General features: G+C 40.9%; 2 protein-coding genes across 4 annotated transcripts in view; both read left to right on the top strand.

Annotated features, from left to right (window-relative positions):
* The window catches only part of crocc2 (ciliary rootlet coiled-coil, rootletin family member 2), a 74,926-nt gene extending 67,903 nt beyond the window's left edge, over positions 1 to 7,023 (top strand). The window contains exons 32-37 of the mRNA XM_053498219.1: positions 118 to 306; positions 1,164 to 1,313; positions 1,488 to 1,688; positions 3,242 to 3,373; positions 3,653 to 3,832; positions 5,733 to 7,023. Coding sequence (XP_053354194.1) covers positions 118 to 306; positions 1,164 to 1,313; positions 1,488 to 1,688; positions 3,242 to 3,373; positions 3,653 to 3,832; positions 5,733 to 5,816 — 936 coding nt within the window. The 3' untranslated portion in view covers positions 5,817 to 7,023. The remainder of the gene's footprint in view (positions 1 to 117; positions 307 to 1,163; positions 1,314 to 1,487; positions 1,689 to 3,241; positions 3,374 to 3,652; positions 3,833 to 5,732) is intronic.
* Positions 7,024 to 8,068: 1,045 nt separating this feature from the next.
* sned1 (sushi, nidogen and EGF-like domains 1) overlaps positions 8,069 to 20,267 on the top strand; it is a 47,782-nt gene continuing 35,583 nt past the window's right edge. Inside the window, exons 1-3 of one of the 3 annotated variants that reach the window (XM_053499451.1) lie at positions 8,069 to 8,555; positions 16,676 to 16,963; positions 18,063 to 18,203. In XM_053499451.1, coding sequence (XP_053355426.1) covers positions 8,340 to 8,555; positions 16,676 to 16,963; positions 18,063 to 18,203 — 645 coding nt within the window. In that variant the 5' untranslated portion in view covers positions 8,069 to 8,339. Of the gene's footprint in view, positions 8,556 to 16,675; positions 16,964 to 18,062; positions 18,204 to 20,267 lie in introns of those variants that run through there. The other 2 variants (XM_053499450.1, XM_053499452.1) reach the window with 2 other exon arrangements.

The raw sequence follows: 20,267 nt of genomic DNA, 5'->3' as shown, positions 1-20,267 counted from the left end.
GCCAATTGTTATTAGAATCTTTTGGGATATTATACTGTATATAATACCACATTATGTGAAGTTTGTGAGCCGGCGTGTTTTAACTGAAACCCTTTGGTGGTTCTGGCCATGTTACAGGTGGAGAGTGAGAGAGCAGCGACGGCTCTGGCCCGTGCTGAGCTTCAGGCAGCTCAGCTGCACGAGAGGCTGCAGAACCTGACAGCAGCTCTGAGTGAGAGTAACAGCAGCACAGGAGCTGCTCAGGAGCAGGCTGCTCAGCTTCAGAGCGCTCTCTCTGCCAGTGAGCATGATCGCAGGACACTACAGGTCAGTGCTCAAGAGGAAGTATGGACTTTGTTAGGCTTAAATAAACAAAATGGCCACAGAATAATTAGCTGAAAATGGTTCACTTGGGCCCGGAACAGAAAAATAGCTTTGTTGGAAGAAAAACTGTAGTCTTTGGAAGTATTCAACATTATGTGCCTTTAATTAATATTATTTATAACAAAAGGTTATACAATAAATCGATTGAAATCTTGAATCTTGACAATTCATTCAAGGCAAATCACAATGGTGGAAGCGCTTATTCTAATGTTTATATAATATCGACTTGCACCCTCAACCCCACCCTGAAGAATCCAAATTATTACCTCTACAGTACATAGAGTCCAACATTGCTGTCTTTTTACCTACGTTAATGAACACGATAATTCACCCTGGCCTGACCACACAGTCACAAAGGCTCTGATTGTGACCTGATGCCATTAAATCTTAAATAGAGCCTTCAGATTGAATCGATCGTTTGACTCTCATGGCTATGGCTCCAGGCAACTTGCTCCATAACTTTTCAGTTTTCAGGGCTTCTTTTCTTTCCATGAAGCGTCAGCGTGGTGGAATAGCTGTGCTATAAACCACCGGAGCAGAGTCATTACTTCTCTCCCAGCATCTCTGGAGGGCTTTCAAGCCTTCATTTAAAACAGAGTTTTTAAAGATGCTGTGCAAACAAAAACACTGGGCTTAGTATAAATCTCCTCCGATTTACTTGTGACCTGTCAGGCCTTGCCAATAAAAAAGGGGGAAAATGCTATCCATGTTTTTGAACACTGTTTAGCCCTGTTGAGTTGGAAATGGAATGAGTTAGAGAGAAATGGAGAAAAAATGCCACAATATTTGTGTGAGTACAGGAGCAGCTGGACAAGGCTCGAGATGCACTTTTAGACACTAAGAAACAGAACCACATCCTGAATGACAAGCTGCAGAACCTGTTGAGGAATCAGGATGACGCTGAGCTCAGAATCACAGAACTGGACAAACTCATACGTGGCCTGCAAGAGGTAGTACCAATACATACATGCATGCACACATTTACAATGAGAAAAGCACATAAACAGCATAGTAGCTTATGCATAACTTTCCACATCCTAATAATCCTGTGTGATTCATAAATATGTAATGTCATCCATAAAATCTTTATATACATTGCAATTTATTAATTTTTTTTATCTCAGGCTCTGCGGCAGCGGGAGCAGGACATGCAGGAGTCGCAGAACGGCTGTGCACTTCTGCGCAGGGAGAAAGGGGAGTTACAGGAGCAAGTGAACACCCTACAGACTTCACTTCAGGGACTAAAGGAGGACAAGACACAGCTAGAGAAGACGCTGGCACGCCTCGGCAAGGACAAGTCCTCCCTTAAACGCACACTTGAGAAGGTACACGGGAGAGATGTGTTCATGTAGTGATTATCATGAATGTATATAGTTTGTGTATTTCTATGTCTTTGATTAACCCGTTGAGATCCAAATGTCCTCACATGAGGACATGACTTTTTTTTTCCAACTACATAGTCTGTATATGTTTGTACAATTTCAATAAGAGGACCATTAGCTATTATTGTTTTGCCAAAATTCTTTCCTTTTGACGATATCAGTTCAGTTCATTGTTATCATAGTTGCCTTAATAAAAGAGAAACAGCGAAGAGAAATTGCAGTGTACACAACACTAAAGACCTGGCATAACTGTCTCTTTAGTAACAACTGACATGGGGACTTGGTATTGCAGACGTATGAATAGAGCTACAGTATGAATTAAGAAAAAGTGAAGTTTCCCGCGTCTCCACTGTCAGCACATTATAAGAGTCAGATGCAGATTTGTTAGGATTTTGTCCAGTCTTAAGGGTAGAGGGGTTTTATGTTACTTGGTAACATGACAAGCATTTCTTTTGTTACTTTAAATAAAAAAAGAGGAAAAAGGCTGGTGAGTGAATGAGTCACTATTTACAGCTGCCTTTATACACCGATCAGCCATAAAATGAACACCACATAACATTAAAACATTTACCCTGATTATCAATTGCAGTATATACCAGTAAACTAGTAGACAGGATGATAGGCGCTCAAGGCTCAGTTATATATATGATGAGCAAAGCTTCTCTGTTCCACTCCCACACAAAAACCAATGCAGCACAAATCGTCAAAAAAAAGTCAGTTCTGGCAACAATAAAAAGCCACCAGAACTCCCAGTGAACCACAGCCGATCAAGCAGCCAAAGATCTCAAGGCTGCCAACCCAGCCTCCAGACTCCCCATTCCCAAACCAACTGAGCACCCTTGGAATGTACTGGACAAACAAGTCCGATCCACCTGGCCCCACACCGCAACCCACAACACCCAAAGGATTCACTGCCAACATGCTAGTGCCAGACACTACAGCAGACCCCCAGAGCTCCTGTGGAGTCATGCCCGAGGGCCAGGCGTGCCCCGGTGATGCAAGGGGAACATACACAATAATGGGCTTAAAGATTTAAGTTGTAATATTAAGGCTAATTAGTGTATAAGTGGACAAATTTGTATTGAATGGTGTATATAACTATTATGAATCAACTTTGTGATATCTATTATTATTATTATTATTATTATTAAATACATTTATTTTACATTACAAATTGACCTATTTATATTAAGGAATGAAACACTTCATGATGTGCTGTCATAAGGATGAATCCAATTTGAGCTGGTAACAGTAGCTTTGCTGCATCAAGATCAAATGTGTCTCATGTCTTTCAAACTAATGTAATGTATGTAATCTTATTACATGCATAATTATGCATATGCATGATCTTTGATTAGCTTCTCTGAAAGCTACCACCAAATTATATAAAAAATAAATAAAGGGGAGTCACTCTAACAGGCTAAACTAAAGTGTAACATTTCTATCACTGGTCCATCTGTCTGGTCAAATTACATATCTGTTTGTGTATGCATCAGGTGGAACAAGAGCGTCGGAGGCGGGAAGAGCAGGCAGTGTGCGTTGGTCATCAGAAGGAGCAGCTGGAGCAGACAGTGTGCAGTCTGGAACGGGAACTGAGCGAGACTCAAGCAGAAACCAACACGCTGAAGGTTAGAAAGGAAAACAGGGAAAGATAAAACATGAGTGAGAGAAAGACAGATATGTGTAGAGTGGATGAAAAAGAGAGATTAATTTTAATACTTGTGGATAAGTTGTGGATAAATCAGTATCCGTTCACCTGAACCTCCGTTCCACTGAAACCCAAGATGTGAGAAATATACGCCATCGAAATTCCATTTCCACTCTAAGTACCCTTTACTGGTTAGCCTCCAATTCTCTTGAGCAAAGTGACAGTGTGTGTGTGTGTGTGTGTGTGTGTATGTGTGTAGTCCCAGGTTTCTATTATGGACCAGGCTCATGCACAGCGCCTCCTGGAGGTAACAACTCGACACAGACAGGAGCTCGAGCTGGAGACAGGCCGTCTGCGTGGTGCCCAGCAGCAGGCAGAGCGGGCACTTGAAGTTCGAGAGAAAGCACACCGCCAGAGAGTCCGTTGCCTCGAGGAGCAGGTGGGTATGGGTAAAGGGGTCAAAAGCCGAAGGATATAGTTCTAGTTCTCAGTAAATCAAGACCAATTAGTGACATTCAAAGGACAGAACACATGCTTACCGATATCAGAACTAAAGGTGATAAAGTCATGAACTAAACGGAATAACTTTGATGGCCATAACTCTGGATAAGGGGTATTTAAACCCCAATTATGACACATAATATTCAAGTTAAACCTTTTTTTTTTTTTTTTGTGCAGAAAAACAAAACTCAGTTAAAAACTAGCTTTGTTTCTTTATATAATTTCCTGCAACCCTATTGGCCTTATCCCAGCACCTCACTTGCTTCATATCTGAAACATTGGCCTTCCAGGAACTCCTTTAACGGCCCAAACAGGGAAATTGCTTGGAGTGAAATCAAGACTGTATGGGGATATGGCAGTAACTTCCAGCTGAGATTCTATAAAGTGCAAGTGGTGTTCATGAATAATTGTGTATACATTTCCTTCAGATACAGTAGATGCATCTATTCTGCAAATTATCATTTGATTTTCAAAGATCAAGCATTCCACATGCACAGGAACGACTGCAGTGGGCTCTGAGCCACCTTAGCCAGGATCAACCTTAATGGACATACAGTCTTCTTTAAAACATTTGTAGGATTCAAGAATCTAAGAATCTTCTCAACAATCTGTTCTTAAAGTCTTCTGTAAACGTCCATCGGTTTTATGCCCTCTTTCAGAAGAAATTTCATCACAACGCGCTGTTCCATACATTGAATTACATGTAGCAACTCCACCAAGTGTTTCATGGTTGCACGCCATTTTGCACGTGATCTCAAACTCTCTCTGTTTGACTCACATTACAGTGTCTGTGTGAATAAGATATTGCTGAGAGAGTAGCAGATCTGTGCAACATGTGAGGGCAGAGTCTTATATGAGGACACATTGGGGTAAATCTAATTGTCATGTTTAAACCCTGGCCAATAAAAAAATGGAAAAAAATAAGGAATTTGAATTCCTATTCAGATGAAACCACCTGAATGTCTAAAAATTACATCAACTTTGTAGTGGAAACGTGGTTAGGAAAAAAATATGGATATCCATAAATCGAGATCAATGAAACACTTGGTGGAGTTGCATGGTAAAAAAAAAAATCAACAGTGAAAACATGTTTACATGTAAAAGTGAGGGCATTTACATGCACACACGTGATGAGAAAACATGGGATTGGGACCAAACAGCTGTGTGGCCATAAGAAAACCAGATGTTCGTAGAAATAATCAGAAAAAAAGCCTTGAATTGGTTATGGAGCATAAAGATTGGATTTTGGAGCAACTGAAAAAGGTCATGTGGTCTGATGAGTTTAGTTAGAGAGCTTTTTCAAAGCTACTGTATGGATGGATTAGAGCGAGAAGGGATTTTTTTTTGGGAGGAGTTTTAAATGGTACAGTACGCTGACTTACCACTTTTGGGTGTGCTTAAAACTTTTGTTCATAATTTTCAAAGAAATAGTCAAATACATAGAAAATCCTTGAGATAGGATGTCTCAGTCTCAGTTAACAATGTGGAAATAAGGTTATATATATATATATATATATATATATATATATATATATATATAATTCAGAGTAGTTGTTTGTATATATATATACTCTGCATGCCTTGAATTGCCACATGAGAATAAAGTTTTTGTTTTTTTGGACTCATGCTCTCAGTACAGTGTGGATTGTAGATCATACTGAAACACACAAAAGTTCTCGCCCTAAGCCCTTCTGAAAAAGCTGATGAGTTGAGTCACATAAAAAATTTTAGTAGAATTGGATATTAATGGACATGCTGTAAGCAACTGTGTGTGTGTGTGTGTGTGTGTGTGCGTGCTCGTGTGTGTGTGTGTGTGTGTGTGTGTGTGTGTAAATCAGGTGTCCACACTGAAAGAGCAGCTGGAACAGGAGATGCGAAGGAGACAGACCTACATGAGCCAAATGCTGAAGCCTGGGTCCTAACCGTGTGTGTAAGAGAGATCTGGCCTGCTCTCTCTGACTTCTCCAGGCCATGGAATGAAGCGAAGCCCATGTGTCATCACACACCCCTTATGCTGTCTCTCATTATGGAGCTCGGCCAACATGGCTCGCAGTGGCTACTCAGACAGACGTCCGCATAATAAGCTGTTTTAACAGACGCACGCGAACATAACCCCCTCCCACATACACACACACACACACACACACGTTCTTACTCAAAGAACAAGAAATCACTCGCAGGACTGTTGGACTACATGAGCACAAATCCCCTCAGTAATCCTGATTGACATCGTAAAAAAAAAACAACAACAACAAACAAAGAGATCACTGTTTCCCCAAAACGCTCGGCAAGTGCCAAATTGTTTTAAGGATTTTCTCGGCATGCGGCTGAGGCATGTGTTAGTGTGCTCTGTGTGTACCTGTTGGCCTGATGATGATGATGATGATGATGATGATCGCTACAATGTGAGGATGGCAAACGCTAGGTTAAATACACACACATTTTTATTACTATCCTTGTGAGGACATTTCAATGAGAATTATTATTGCAAGAATTAGTTCTATATAATTCTATATTTGTTCTAAATCTAACCGTAACCATAGTATGAATAAATTAAAATAAAAAAAATTAATAAAAGCTGCATTTTTTTTTTAAAAAAAGAGTAGTTTTCGTTATGCACACTAGTCAAATGTCGCCAAAAGCCCCAGACTGTCGGATATTCCTATCTTTGTGGGGACATTTTGTTCCCGCCAGGATATAAACCATCACACATTCATACGCGCACACACAAAAATATTCTGCACTTTCATACACGTTTTCGTGCGTCACTTATTTACTACTTATTAGCCCTCACTTATTACATGTAACGACATCAAGCTTAATGATAATGAGAGCCAATCGTTTTCATCTGTCAATGTTTAGGTCAGTTTTGAGGTCAGAATCAAAGCGTAGCATTCATGACAATCTAGCGAAACCATTTTGTTTTTTTTGATCATATTTAATGTTAATCATTTTAACGACTTAATGTCAGTTGATTCAATATGATGATTTCAGCCTTGTGTTAATCCTCAAACATGCATGCTGATCTTTTGTGAACAATTAGAAAAAATTGCTTGTGTGTGTGTATGTGAGGTTTTTTTTTTGTGTGTTTTTTTTTCTCCAGTTCCACTCCATGAAATGATTTTTTACGAGCCAATAAACCCACAATAAGTGATGAAACAATGATCAGATTGATGTGTGGAGTTTGTGGAGTCGCTGTATTTGCGTTGGCTTTGCCATGTGAATAATTACACTGACTTGTTTTGATGTGTGTGCACGAGTTGAAAACTGCCTCAGAAGTTCCTTTGTGACAGTTTGGCTCCAGGTTTTGATTAGTATTACTAATAACCCACTTTGTAAAAAGATCCTTTTCTCTCTCTCTCTCTCTTTCTCTTCTCTTCCTCAGAGACGACCGTGGTCCTCGGAGATTTCTGCCAAAAGAGTCTTAGCACAAAAGCCTTCATATAGAGATTATTGCCTGATAGTGTCTGTATTGCAGCCAGCCAAACCTTGCTGTGCTTTTGTTTAAACACAGTTATTTCATCCGCCTTTGAAATTAGACATCTCACGCACTGTATGATGAATTCACTTGGGAAATTGATTTTCAGGAGCAGAGGGGGAAAAAAAAAAGAAGACTACGGTAATACAAACCAGAGCGACTTTCACATACGTCGCTCGCTTTGAACTGGCATCTCATGCGAGGCCTCTATACGAGCCAGAGTTCACTTGTCATGATTGGCATTCTAATGTTGTTTTTTATATTGCTGAAGTGTCTGTTGCTCTCGAGTATGTGTATAGTGTGTGTGTGTGTGTGTGTGTGGGCAGCCAGTGGAGTCAGCACGCTTTCCACAGCATGAGCAAGCCCAAATGCCCTGTCAGTGTCTCTAATGCACTCCTTTGATTATCATAGCCCCTCCTACTCCTTATCCAGTTACCAGCCCACTCTCTGTGATTGGTTTGCGTGCTCCTAATTATGCGAGGTAGTGAATCCCCAGGGGGGGTGGGGCCCGTCCTGAAAGAACTCCTTTGGCAGGCAGAATAGAGGTTTTATTGAGGATATTTCTAAGCTAACCATCAGGGACCAAATTGCTGGATTGTAAAAAAAAAAAAAAAAAAAAACCAAATCATTTTGCTGCCCCCCCTCTCCCTCTCTCCCTCTCTCTCTCTCTCTATTTTCACTCCCTCACTCAGTCGGTTCACTTCAGTGAGCAGCAGCGGAGCACAGCAACTCTCCAGCACCCAGCAGCAGCACACAGAATGCAAGGAATCTGCCTCTCTTCAGTAAAGCAGAAGCTCCAGTTAGAGTAGCAGGAGTAGCTTGGAAAAGAAGAAACAAACCGCACAGAGAAGATAAGGTGAAGAAAAGGGGGGGGAAAAAAGAGGAAGAATTTTGGGAGCTGGTGAATCCAGCTGTGTCCTGTTTGTCCCATTTATAGGGTGCTTGGGGTCCCAGTGCAGCGTGAGTGATGGGGCGGCTGAGGCAGCTGCTGCTCTGGCTGTGCATGCTGCTGTGGCTCGGCATGCCAAGCGGCGTGATGCCAGCTGTCCCCTTTGAGGACTTTTACCCTTTTGGACAAGAACAGGGTGACACCCAGACCATCAAGCAGGATGATGGAGGATCAGGACTGGTGGGGATCTCAGTGGCGTTCCCTTTTTTTGGAGATCGGCACACTGGGCTCTATGTGAGTTTTGGAATGTGTGTGTGTATGTGTGTGAGAAAGTGAGAAAGTATGAGTAAGTCAAGCCAGAGAATCGGCTCTTTCACTCAGCAGCTTTATTGGTGTGTGTATATGTGTGTGTTAGAGAGGGGTCAGGCTTGAATGCCTGGACATGTGCATGAGCTTTGTATGTCAAACACTTTTGTCAATTGTTAGAACAAAATATTGTGGATGCTTTTGATCAGACTGCCTCACACACACACGTACACATACATACACACTCCCATCTACATGAGTGCCACCTGCAGAATTCCCCAAATCTATCTCTCAAAAATTCCACTCAGATCTCCTTTGATCTGTCCTTTGTTTGTCCCCCAGCGCCTTGCCAAACCTGACCAAGGTGCCATGGCAACAATGGGCAGTGATTGAGGTCCCATTTCTCTAAGAAAAGATGAGTGATGTCACAACCCCAAAGCAGCGCAACTGTGAGACGGCAGACATGCCACTGCTCAGCCGCGTCCCTAACCACGGGATGCCATTCAAACAACTGTGTGTTCGTGACTTTAATATTGTATTTCTGCCTTGTTCCAGCTCTGAATGATGAAGTCAGAAGGATTTGTGTCTTGGCAAGTGCAGCTAAAATAGCCCAGAGTTTTCAGTGTTTGTGTGTGTGTGTGTGTGTGTGTGTGTGTGCAAGAAAACTGAAGGAGTAAGAAGCATGCTTGCTCGCATAAGGAGTCACGTGCATTTGTGTGTAGAGTGGCCTCTCACATATCACAGAGCAACGTAAATATTAACGTGTGCTTGGGACAAGATAAGGCACGCCGCAGATCTCAGCGCAGATCTAAGTTTAGATTAGCCATGTGCTTCGAGTCTGAGGTGGGGCTTCTGAGGCTTCTGACTCGGCACGCCGCGGTGCATCAAGTACAAACGCAGGAGGTAACTGCAGGTCAACTGTAACCCAATCTTGCAAGTCACAAAGGCAATGATGTGTGCGTCGAGTGCTTAAGGCTGCACTGACGATGTCTTTAACACAGCTGTTTGAAAGCAGTGAATTATTCTTCAGCTTTATTGCATGTCCAACACGTGTTTGTGTTTAACACAATGCAGCCACTTCAAACAGGTGAGATTTCACAAGAGCTGCAGGGACAGACGCTGCAAACCTCAGGGAATGAAGGGGAAAAAGGAGGCAATTTTTCGATCTCGTTTTGAAGTCCAATTGCCTCGAAGCTGAAGGAGAACTTCAGAGCTGCCTGCTTCTCCTGAAACCTTTGACATTCTTTCTTTTCTTCTCCATCCTCTACTCCTCCCTATTCTTTTTCTTCTACTTCTTTTTCTCTTCTTGATATTGTTCTTTCTTTTGAACTCATTCTCTCCTTCTTTTCTTCACCTCATTCTTCTCTTCTTCCCCTTCTCTTGCTTCTCCTTCTTATTCTTCTACTTTTTCTTCTGTCACCTCTTCCTCTTCTTCTTCTCCTCTGCCATCTCCTTGTTTCCTTCTTCTTCATCTTGCCCCCTCCTTTTCCTTTTCTTCTTCTTTTTTATCTTCTCGCACTACTACCACCAGGGGATATTAAAAGGTTTCGAGATTATCTCCGTTTACAACCTCTGTTCGTTCGCTATATGTCCTTCCTCAGATGCCTTAAAATCTGGCAGCAGAATTAACGATTGATGGTCTGGCCGCCAGTGATGAATCCTCGATGCACGATTCTGCAAATGTTGACAATGAGCATGCACTTGTTTGAGCTGTGGACCTGCGTTACCTTTTTCAATCATGGAGCTGATGGGCTCTTCACCTCTTCAACAGTGAAGACTGTTGCTTTGTCTCAGGTTCGTACTCATATACCTGAGTTTCATCACCGCTAATGATTCTCGACATGAAGGACACGCTGATGGTTCTATGGTTCCTTTTGCTCCTGGGTCAGCAGCCTGGGGACAAACTTGTCAGCAACACAGTGCATATTCAAATCACACGTGAGCATTGCCTGTTTGGCATGACACATCGTCAGTGGCAGCAATGTTGTGGATTGTTCTTCGACGAGCATCATGCACAAGTTGCCGAATGATTTCATCATTTTCGATGTTGTTCGACGGTTGAGCTCGTTGAAAGTTTTCCTGATCTCTCGACTTCCAGTGATGTTGTTCCGCTCTTGAAGCACGCATGCCACTCAAAATACCTTGAACGACTCATTGCAGCATCGACATAAACTTACCGAATCGTGTCAAACGTCTCTGTGGCAGATTTGCCCAATTTAACAGAGAATTTCAAATTTGCACTTGCTGTCCATGATGAACTAGCAGACGTGGTAATAAATGTGGTCAGAATAGCACAAGTAGCACAGCTATGTACATAGGACGATGTCTTTTGGCACACTGACTTATGAAGTTTGTTCCTTCCTGTGCTGCCATCTATTGGCTTGAATACTGGTCTCGAAACTTTTTGACACCACCTTGTATGCTACTTCTCATTCTCTTGTACTTCTGATTCATCTTCATCTTCGTCATCTCTTCCATCTCCTCTTTATCTTCTCCTCTTCCTCCCCTTCTTCACCTTGTCTCATCTTATCTTTCTTCTATTTTTTCTTCCACTTCTTCTTCTTCTCTCTAAATAAAGGTGGCAACACTTTTTACTGCTTTGTTTAAAGTTATAGAAACACATTCAACCTCTTTTTTCTTATGTGATTTTGGGATGGATGAGCTGATGGGTCTGAGGACATACTGTGCATTTTGCAGCATTGGACCTTTAGTGTCAGTATGCCACTGACACGCCACTGACATGCCCTTCACCACATCAAACTCTTCATGCACTTGATATGCAGTCAAACTAGTATGCCTTTGTTTTATTTTGATTTTGGAAGCCTTGCTCACATCCTCCCCTTGACCACCACCAATCTTCCTTCCTCCTCCTCCTCCTCCTCCTCCAGATAACAGAGTGCAGGGGTCTTCCCTCTGGACCCGTCCAGCTGCTGGGCTGCACAGAGTCGAGATCCCTTTAACAGAACACAGATGCATCTGTGAAGTATCTTAGAGATGCCAAACAACCCATGAATAACTAATCTTACAAACGTCTAGCACAGCAAAAACAGGGAACGAGGTCTGAGGCTGGGGAACACAAAGCAGCTTCAAAGCTGAGTGAGAATTTCACTCTGGGTAGATAAGGAGTAATAGTAATTGCAATTGCATTAAAAAAACATCCAAAATTAAAGGCAATTAGCAAAACTATGTGGAGGTTTCTATAAAAGGGATGTTTATAATAAGGCAGGATGGATCCAAAAAGTGAGATGGCTTATGGGAAAGCGTCACACAAAGAAAAAGCAGTCAGAGCTGCATGTATCACACACATCTGCTAATGCTCATCCTCGCCACTTCAACACAACATTTGCGCAACCGTGGAGAAAAAAATCTTCGACCTTGAGAGATATATTCTTCTCCCTTGGCGTGTGACACTGACATGACCCAAATATTTCCGTGAGAGTGTGAACGTTTGTTGTAGAGGGGTGTTTATGAGACTGAGCACGTTTATTCACGGTGCTTTAGGTCATCTGTAATCATAAAATCGATCCACCAGATTCAGCAGGATTCTGAAAAGTATTTTCCCATCACTGAGCACTGAGAGTTGTCTATGCAACATCAGAATTTCTATGTATATTTTTCAGAGGTATTAAGGATATTACCCTAAAAATCAAAGGTTATTATGGGTCGCTCTGTGGCAGGATTGGCATTGTGGAGCTCGATGCTTGCCTAAGGTGAAAGCTCTGGATGTAAAAACAGCTGTAAATGTGGATGAAAAAAAAAAAACGTGGTGAAAGCCCTACTCTGACAGGGAACGCTCAACATTTACTTGAACTTCATATCAGGAGACTTTTTTATTATTATTTAGGGGTTGGGATTTGTTTTAGCCTGACTTCTCCCAGATGAAAGTTTATTCTAGTCTATAAATTACTCAGGTCCAAAAAAAGCTAGATATTTCCAGTGCAGAATTCCCAAAAACAACATCAACACATGGTTGGATGAGCAGATTGACACTAAGTAAGACTGAAAGAGAGAGAGAGAGAGAGAGAGAGAGAGAGAGAAAGTCTCAGAACAATATCTAGAATTTCCTTAAAAAAAAACATTTACGGCTTTACAGTTACAATACTCGGTGGAATTGCTAAATTAATGACATCCTCTTCCAGCACAGCATCTTTTTTTTTTCCTTCGTCCTCTTCTTCTAGCGAGCTCTTTTCTTGTCCTAGATAGCCAAGTATTTCTAGCTGAGTTGTGTCTGTGTTTGATCTCAGTCACTCTAAGCCTGCTTATTTAACGGAGTACTTTGACACGGAAAGAAAATTGCTTATTCAACCTTTTCCAGATCCTCTAGCTGATCAGTTAAAATGTCAGTGCTAATTCAGAGATCATTAATCGAGCTGCGAGGTCGATCTGGTCATCACGGCCACCCAGAACTCTAACCTTCTGCCGAAACCTCTTCCCCACTGCTCCGGTAATCCAGTTTTCCAGTTTGAACCATGTGAACACTCAGACCGTTTAGCAGCCATCTGTAAAACATTTACTATAAACGGCATTCTGGTTATTAATCTCCAATCTGTCAGGGTCACAACCTGCATTAATACAAAGCTTTGCACTCCTTCGCTTTTTCTATATAGTTCTCCTTTATTCTATATCACTCTACTTTTTCTTTATCCTTTCCTCTATACCTTATTATACCCCTCACTGATTCTCTTGTCTTTCATCCCACGTTAGTTTCTTTTTCTATCCAGTTCTCTCCTTCTCTCTCTCTCCTTCTCTCTCTCTCTCTCCCCCTCAGGTTTCCTCTGTTTGACCCCATGTTTAGACCTGCAGTTTGTGCTCTATTTCTCTGCATCTACTAGACTCATGCTGCAACTCACTGATGCAGAGAGGGGAAGGCTGCGGTCAGCCAATTAACCACGCACCCGCAACGGGCCAAGCAAAACTTCCTCTGCTGTTTTTACAGCTAAAGTCTCTGAATTATGGTTTCCATACGAGCGGCAGTGGGGAGAGGAAGAACTACGTGTCGACCATCACTTCTGTCACTACTTCAGGTTGCTGCCAGGAGCAGCCACAGAACTGACAAGTGCCTGAGTGGTAATGTGAGGAGCCGGGAGGGTTGGAAAAGATCGGCTTAGAGGGGACTGTCCATATTAAAGGGCAAGAAGAAAACAGGATTAAAAATTTTTTAAATGCCATGAATTTTTTTTTCCCTAATCTACTGTGTAATCTCAGGACACACATTAAGAGCAGGTCCTCATTGACCACAGCAGAAATAACAGAATACAGTCAAAACATGAGAAATGTCTGAGCCCGGCACACACTAAGGATTTGGCCAAGTTACAGCCTAAAATATTTCAGTCCCAAACCAATTTTATGATCTTGCCCAAGTTTAAGATAGTGTAAGCAAGATTCCTGCACCTAAATAATCACCTAAACAACCAGCTCTTTAGCTCCTGGATGACAGGATAGGTTGCAATGTCTTGCATTGTGAGCAGGTCTTGTTTTCCACAATTGAAAAATAGAGATCGAACATACTTCCATGTCATCTCAACCTTTTTTAGATCCATACTCTTTTTCAAGTGTAACTCTCTCCCTCTTTTTGATGTATTTTTCAAAAAAAGAACTTCCCTGAAAACATCAATTAACGAACTCGATCAAGTGGATTTGTTTAAATGTACAATGTGAGCACTTACATTATGTTGCTTAAACGTACAGTGTGTGCAAAGAGATCGCTGTTCTGAAAGGTCAAATAACATGTATAATGTGAGTTAAGGCTGATTTATACTTCTGCGTCAATTCTACACTGTGATCTTATGTACCCTGACATGCACCTCCCTAGAAATGTGACTACAGTTTGTAGAGACACAGACCGTAACACCTGTGATTGGTCAGTGGGGTCAGGAGTAGCTCAGTGGTTATAGGCGTTGGACTATGGTTTAGAAAGTGCCAGGTTCAAACCCCATGACCACCAAGTTGCCACTGTTGGGCCCTTGAGCTAGGTGCTTAACCCTCAACTGCTCAGATGTGTAATGAGATAAAAATGTAAGTCGCTCTGGATAAGAGCGTCTGCCAAATGCTTAAATGTAGCAATGCATTTCCAGGTTCTTTCATGCTTCCCTTTTTTTAATTGAGTGGAACATTACACTGACCATCTCCTCTACTGTCTTCTCTTGTTTCTGTGTTGCAGTAATTTCAGTAAAAGATACTGCTGTTCAACATCAGCTCCAACTCCAGTTTCATTTGTCATTTTTTTGTAGTACACCAAATAAACACTTCCCAGAGAGTGGTGAAGAGACTCAGAACATTGGCGTAGAAACCCCACTACCAGTTATTTCAGAGCGACACGGACACCTCAGCACACACAAGGTGTCAGAGGTGACTTGCATGGCCTACAGCATAGGCTCAGAGTAGACCTGACGCAGAAGCATATCATCTTCAGTCTTCAGCATATCATACCGAAATAAATACCAATCACACAGCGTCTGCCTGGCTTTAAGATTAGAAGAAGTTATTTTGGTCCTGTAAATGACACATTTCAGGTATAGAGGACCTCTTGGCATCTGTATCATCTATATCATGGATCATGCCATTTTTTTTATTGTGGGAATTCATTTAACAGATTTGCAGTTCAGCGCAGAAGCTTGGAGCCATAAGCCATGGTTACTGTTGAGCTGGCAGAGTGGGTAGAAAGGTCCCAGTTTTTAAAACCACTTCCTGCTTTGGCAGTGGACAGCACAGAAGGCAGGTGTGAGGGTGTGTGTTTGGAGAGAGCAAGAGAGAGAAAGAGAGAGAGAGATCTAGTTTTCTCAGCTGTGGACATGGACCTCTGGTGAAACAAGGGAAGTGTCTGTTCCCTGAAGGGAAGTGGATACATGGGCCACGGAAGCCTTTCTCAATCTTTGATCCTGAAGCAACGAGCACGCCATGTAGAGTGTCAACACCCTGCTGGACAACTTGGCGTCTCACACTACATCCTCTTAGTCAGCGAGTTTCATATATCCTGCTCTCAGAGCCTTATTCAGAGACGCAACATCAAATGACCAGCACTTTTACAGTATGTTTTACAGTTTTACAGCATAATCATGTGTAGAGTCAAAATAGTACTTTTAGTTGAAGTTGTCTTATAAAGCTGTACCTTAACTTAAAGGAAATAGTTGAGAGTCACATTGCCGTAAGTTTCCTCCAAGTTCTGCAGTTTTCTCTGACCCCAAACAAACATGCCAGGAGGTGGATTGGTGACAACAAATTTCCCCTATATGAGTGTGTGCATGGGTGTGGGTGATGCCCTGTGATGAATTGGTGTCCCACTTAGAGTGTGCTCATTCCCACTGTGTTCACAGGACAGGCTTTCCATTCATTGAGACCCTGACCAGGATAAAATGACTACTAAAGATGAACTAAATGAATTAAGTAAATATGAGAGAAGTGAAACCAAGACTTGTGATGAAATTTCTCATAAAAGAAGACATAAAAATAATTGACCTTTACAGAAGACGTCAATGCACACAGTTCGATGATGAGCCTCTTAGCCATAGTAAAACATTTGAATAGTGCAAATCTTTTAAAGAATTCTGTATGTGGATGACGATCTCTGCAGTCGCTCTATCAACATACAGCAAGTGGAAAACCTGATGCTTGAAAATCGATAACTTGTCTCTAATTTTCAGAAGAAATAGATCAGTCATTGGGAACCGTAGATAGAATCATTCATCAACATATTGCAGGAAGTTGGCTGGGAGTTTTCCCACATGCTCTGTACAGTTCTGACCTCGCTTCAAGTGATTTCCACATGTTTGGGACATTAAAGGAGTTCCTGGGAGGCCAGCGTTTCAGATGTTAGGCTGGCAGTCTGAAAAGACAGAGAAACTTTTATCACCTTGATGGTATTCAAGCATTAGTGAAATGCTGGGATAGGTGTAGCAGGGGGTCATATAGAGAAATAAAGGTAGTTTTTACTCTCATAACTGTGCACAATCCCAGTTTTCCTTAAAAAGCCCCTTTAAAAAATGTATCCTGTACTCCATATTTTTTTTTGAGCATTAGGATAAAGGCTTGCAATAACAGGAAGAAACTAAATGAATCTTTGTGTACTGACAGTTTTAATCCAGTATTTCCTCTGTTCTTGTTTGATTTAGGTCAACAACAATGGCCTTGTGTCTTTTCTAAGGGAAGTGTCCCAATTCACCCCAGTGGCCTTCCCCATCGCTGGAGACCGCAGGGTAGTAGCACCGTTCTGGGCTGATATAGACAACCGGCATGCAGGAAAAGTGTTCTACAGAGAGAGCAAAGATCCCAAAATTCTGAAGAGAGCTACAGAAGACATCCACCATTATTTCCCAGAATTCCCCACATTCACTGCGACATGGGTCCTTATTGCTACCTGGCATAAGGTCACTTTTTTTGGTGGAAGCCCAGTTACTCCGGTAAGGACACTAATATTTATCATAACATCAGCACAACCCAATCATGGTTAGATCATGTCCGAAACCAGAAAATACAAAATCAAGACTGAGAAACCATTGCGTACATAAAATACATGATTAAAATAATTCGCAAGAAAGGGATGGTGCATTTCATTTTGCTGTGAGAATTTAAAGACGCCCATAATGAATTAACTCATTTTTCCAAAATTCCTCTTTTATTATGTGAAACTGATAAAGCTATTGCTGCTAAAGGTGGATTAACAAGCTATTGAATCATGGGGGGTCCTTAATATTGGCCACTTTTTTAAAATTCTTTTTGGCTTCATTTTTGTTAAACAAATAATTGAAAAAAGTTTGTTATATTGTTGCTCATCTACGTTTGTATTGCCTAATTTGCCTGAAACCTGGTATCATCAGATTATTTTTATTATGTTTTTACACAAAAAAAAAACATGAAATTAAAAGAGGAGGTGCTAACATTTAAACATGACTGTATTAATTTCTGATTGGATAAGGCAGGAGCACAACCCCACTTGGACTCTGCACTGGATAAACATCAACCGTTAAATTATAAGATGTCAACATTTTATTTATTCAGTGGAATACAGACAGTGATATAGAAATGTTACATTCGACAATTGTCGAGTCAGCAAATTAATTGGGGGGGGGGGGGCTTTCAATCAACTTTGATAGGGATTGGATACATGCATTTAAAAAAGAAACGCACACACAAACAGTATGGTGTCTTCAAACACATTTTGTCAATAGTAGAACTGTTGTTTAAAAGCAACATGACACTTATTGAAAGATATCCCCATGTTATATCCTTAATAATAATATGCCATGTGACTTATTTTGTAATGCAAGCATAAGCTTAAATTCTTTATAGGGAAAAAAAAAAAACTCAGGTCAGGAGCCAACTTCCAACGTCTATGGACACAATAGTAAATGTATTGTAAAAAGTAAAACAAAAACATAGAAATGGTCTCTGAATTAGTGCTGAATTATTTTAACTTCTAAGCAATTCTTGTACATGTTCATGTGTTTCGCTAACGTACATTGTTTAGTACAAATATCATTATTATTATTTTTTTTTAAGGTGAACACATTTCAAGTAGTCCTGATTACAGATGGTGAGCTCTCCTTCACCATCTTCCAGTACCACAATGTCACATGGACCACTGGAATGCACGCGAGCAGTGGAGGAAATCGTTCAGGCCTGGGGGGCATCGCTGCACAGGTAGTGTCCCAATTCACCCCTCTGCCTAAGACACTATTATGCTTACACTATTTGCTTGCATTGTTTTTTTTAGCCTGCCAAGTGATGTATTTTGCAATAAACTGACATTAACTAGCATAAATCTATGGCAGTTCCACGGGGATTCATCTAAAAACATTGCCTGCACTTATTCTTAAGATGGAAAATGTCCAAGAAAGATAAAAGTTATAATCTGATTAGTGCACATAAATTCAGGCATGTTTAATCCTTAAAATATGTTTTAACAGAAGTACTATCTATGATACCTTAGTAAACTGTTTATTTTAGCAGTCTGGTGTGGCTGGAACCATATTACTAGTGTTAAGACACTCAGTGAGTTATACGCAACCCGTACACTGATCATAAAATATAAGTTAATAAAACAGGCTGTAAGATAGCATCAAGATGTTCCCCTGTGTGGCCTCTGAATAAATATAACACCACACAAGACATGCAAGAAAAATCAATAAATGGATAAATAACTTGCAGGAACTCAAATCCCCCCTTAGGATTCGGCTCTCAGGAGGATTTTAAATTCTCAGACAGGCATCTGTCAAGAACTTGGATCACATTTGTGACATGCTTGACATTCTCTGTTCGATGCAATATTTGTGACCTTTCCTTTAGTCGGCTGTATAAACTGAGCAGGATCTTAACAAATATTCTGGTGCTTTTCATTTCAGAACACAAAGGATCCATCTAGTAGGATCTTGTGTTTATCTAGTAATGACAGAAAGCAATGCAAAAGTACTACATTAGATTACATGCTGTATTATAGGAATGAGAATGACGGGATGGTGGCTTGGTAGTTAGCACTGCCGCCTTGCACCTCCAGGGTCCGGGTTTGATTCCTGCCTGAAGTTCTCCCTGTGCTTGGTGGGTTTCCTCTGGTTTCTCTGGTTCCTCACACAGTTCAAAAACATGCAGATTAGGCTAATTGGTGTTCCCGAATTGCCCGTAGTGTGTGTGTGTGTGTGTGTGTGTGTGTGTGTGTGTGATTGGCACCCCATCCAGGTTGTACCCCGTCTTGTCTCGCCTGGGATAGGCCCTGCGACCCTGTATGCATGATGACATGGAATGATGTCATCCATGGAGGATGAGGAATGAGTATTTTTTTTTTTGGTTTAGGAAGTGAAGGTCCTCATTAGTTGCCCAAAATGCTCTAAAGTCAGAACAGTTCTGAGATACTGCTGATTTCTGGAACTAAACAAATAAGAATTTTTATTGTCTAAAATAACAGCGGACATTTTAAAATTGGCATTCTTCCTCTATTGCCATTATGAAAGTGCTAGCATTGCACTGAAAATGCTAGGTAAATACTGATGAAACATCCTGATTGGATAAACGATCAATGTTTATATTAGTTTTCAACAGAACGCATTTGCTGATTTTGTAATCTGTACCAAAAAAACGGTAAAACAACTGTAAAAACCAAGTTGCCAAAACTATTTAAGTAAAACTGCCCAAAACTTGCCAAATAATTAACGTGAAAAAACAAAGAACTAACTTCCATCTACTCGTTTAGTGTTGAGCTACTTTTACCTTATTTTATGAGTTCATTTGTTATCTTTCATTATTTTTGTTATTAGATAATCTCCCCAATTATCTCTCTTTCTTCTGGATTCCAAAAAATTGTAAACACATTTGATTCGACCTCATCATAAGGCGTGAGAGGGGTGGTGTAGGTATTCCACAATCGGTTCAATAGGTAATTCATTATTAGTCCTATAATTAATTCAACAATTTCTCTCTTGTTGGAATAAATATATATTATCCCCATGTGTGAATAACATTAGGTAAGATTGTAGAAGGGAAATTTTCTTCAGCCGCTAACTGTTGTAGAACAATTCTCTCCAACTAATCTTTAGTCCTAACATACACTTACTGGCTCATTGGTTGAGGAAGAGACACTAATTGGCTTACATTTCGCACCAATCATAGATGAACATGAATTCTTGGAATCAATACTGTAAATCCGAAGATGGGATTTATCAAAAAAGATAGGAAGCCTAACATAACCTCAAAGTTGGTACTTATTAAAGAATA

This window comes from Clarias gariepinus, chromosome 6 (genome assembly GCF_024256425.1).
Source record: "Clarias gariepinus isolate MV-2021 ecotype Netherlands chromosome 6, CGAR_prim_01v2, whole genome shotgun sequence".
Lineage (NCBI taxonomy): Eukaryota > Metazoa > Chordata > Actinopteri > Siluriformes > Clariidae > Clarias > Clarias gariepinus.
The sequence above is the reverse complement of the archived record's forward strand: the minus strand, read 5'-3'. Positions and strand labels throughout refer to the sequence as shown.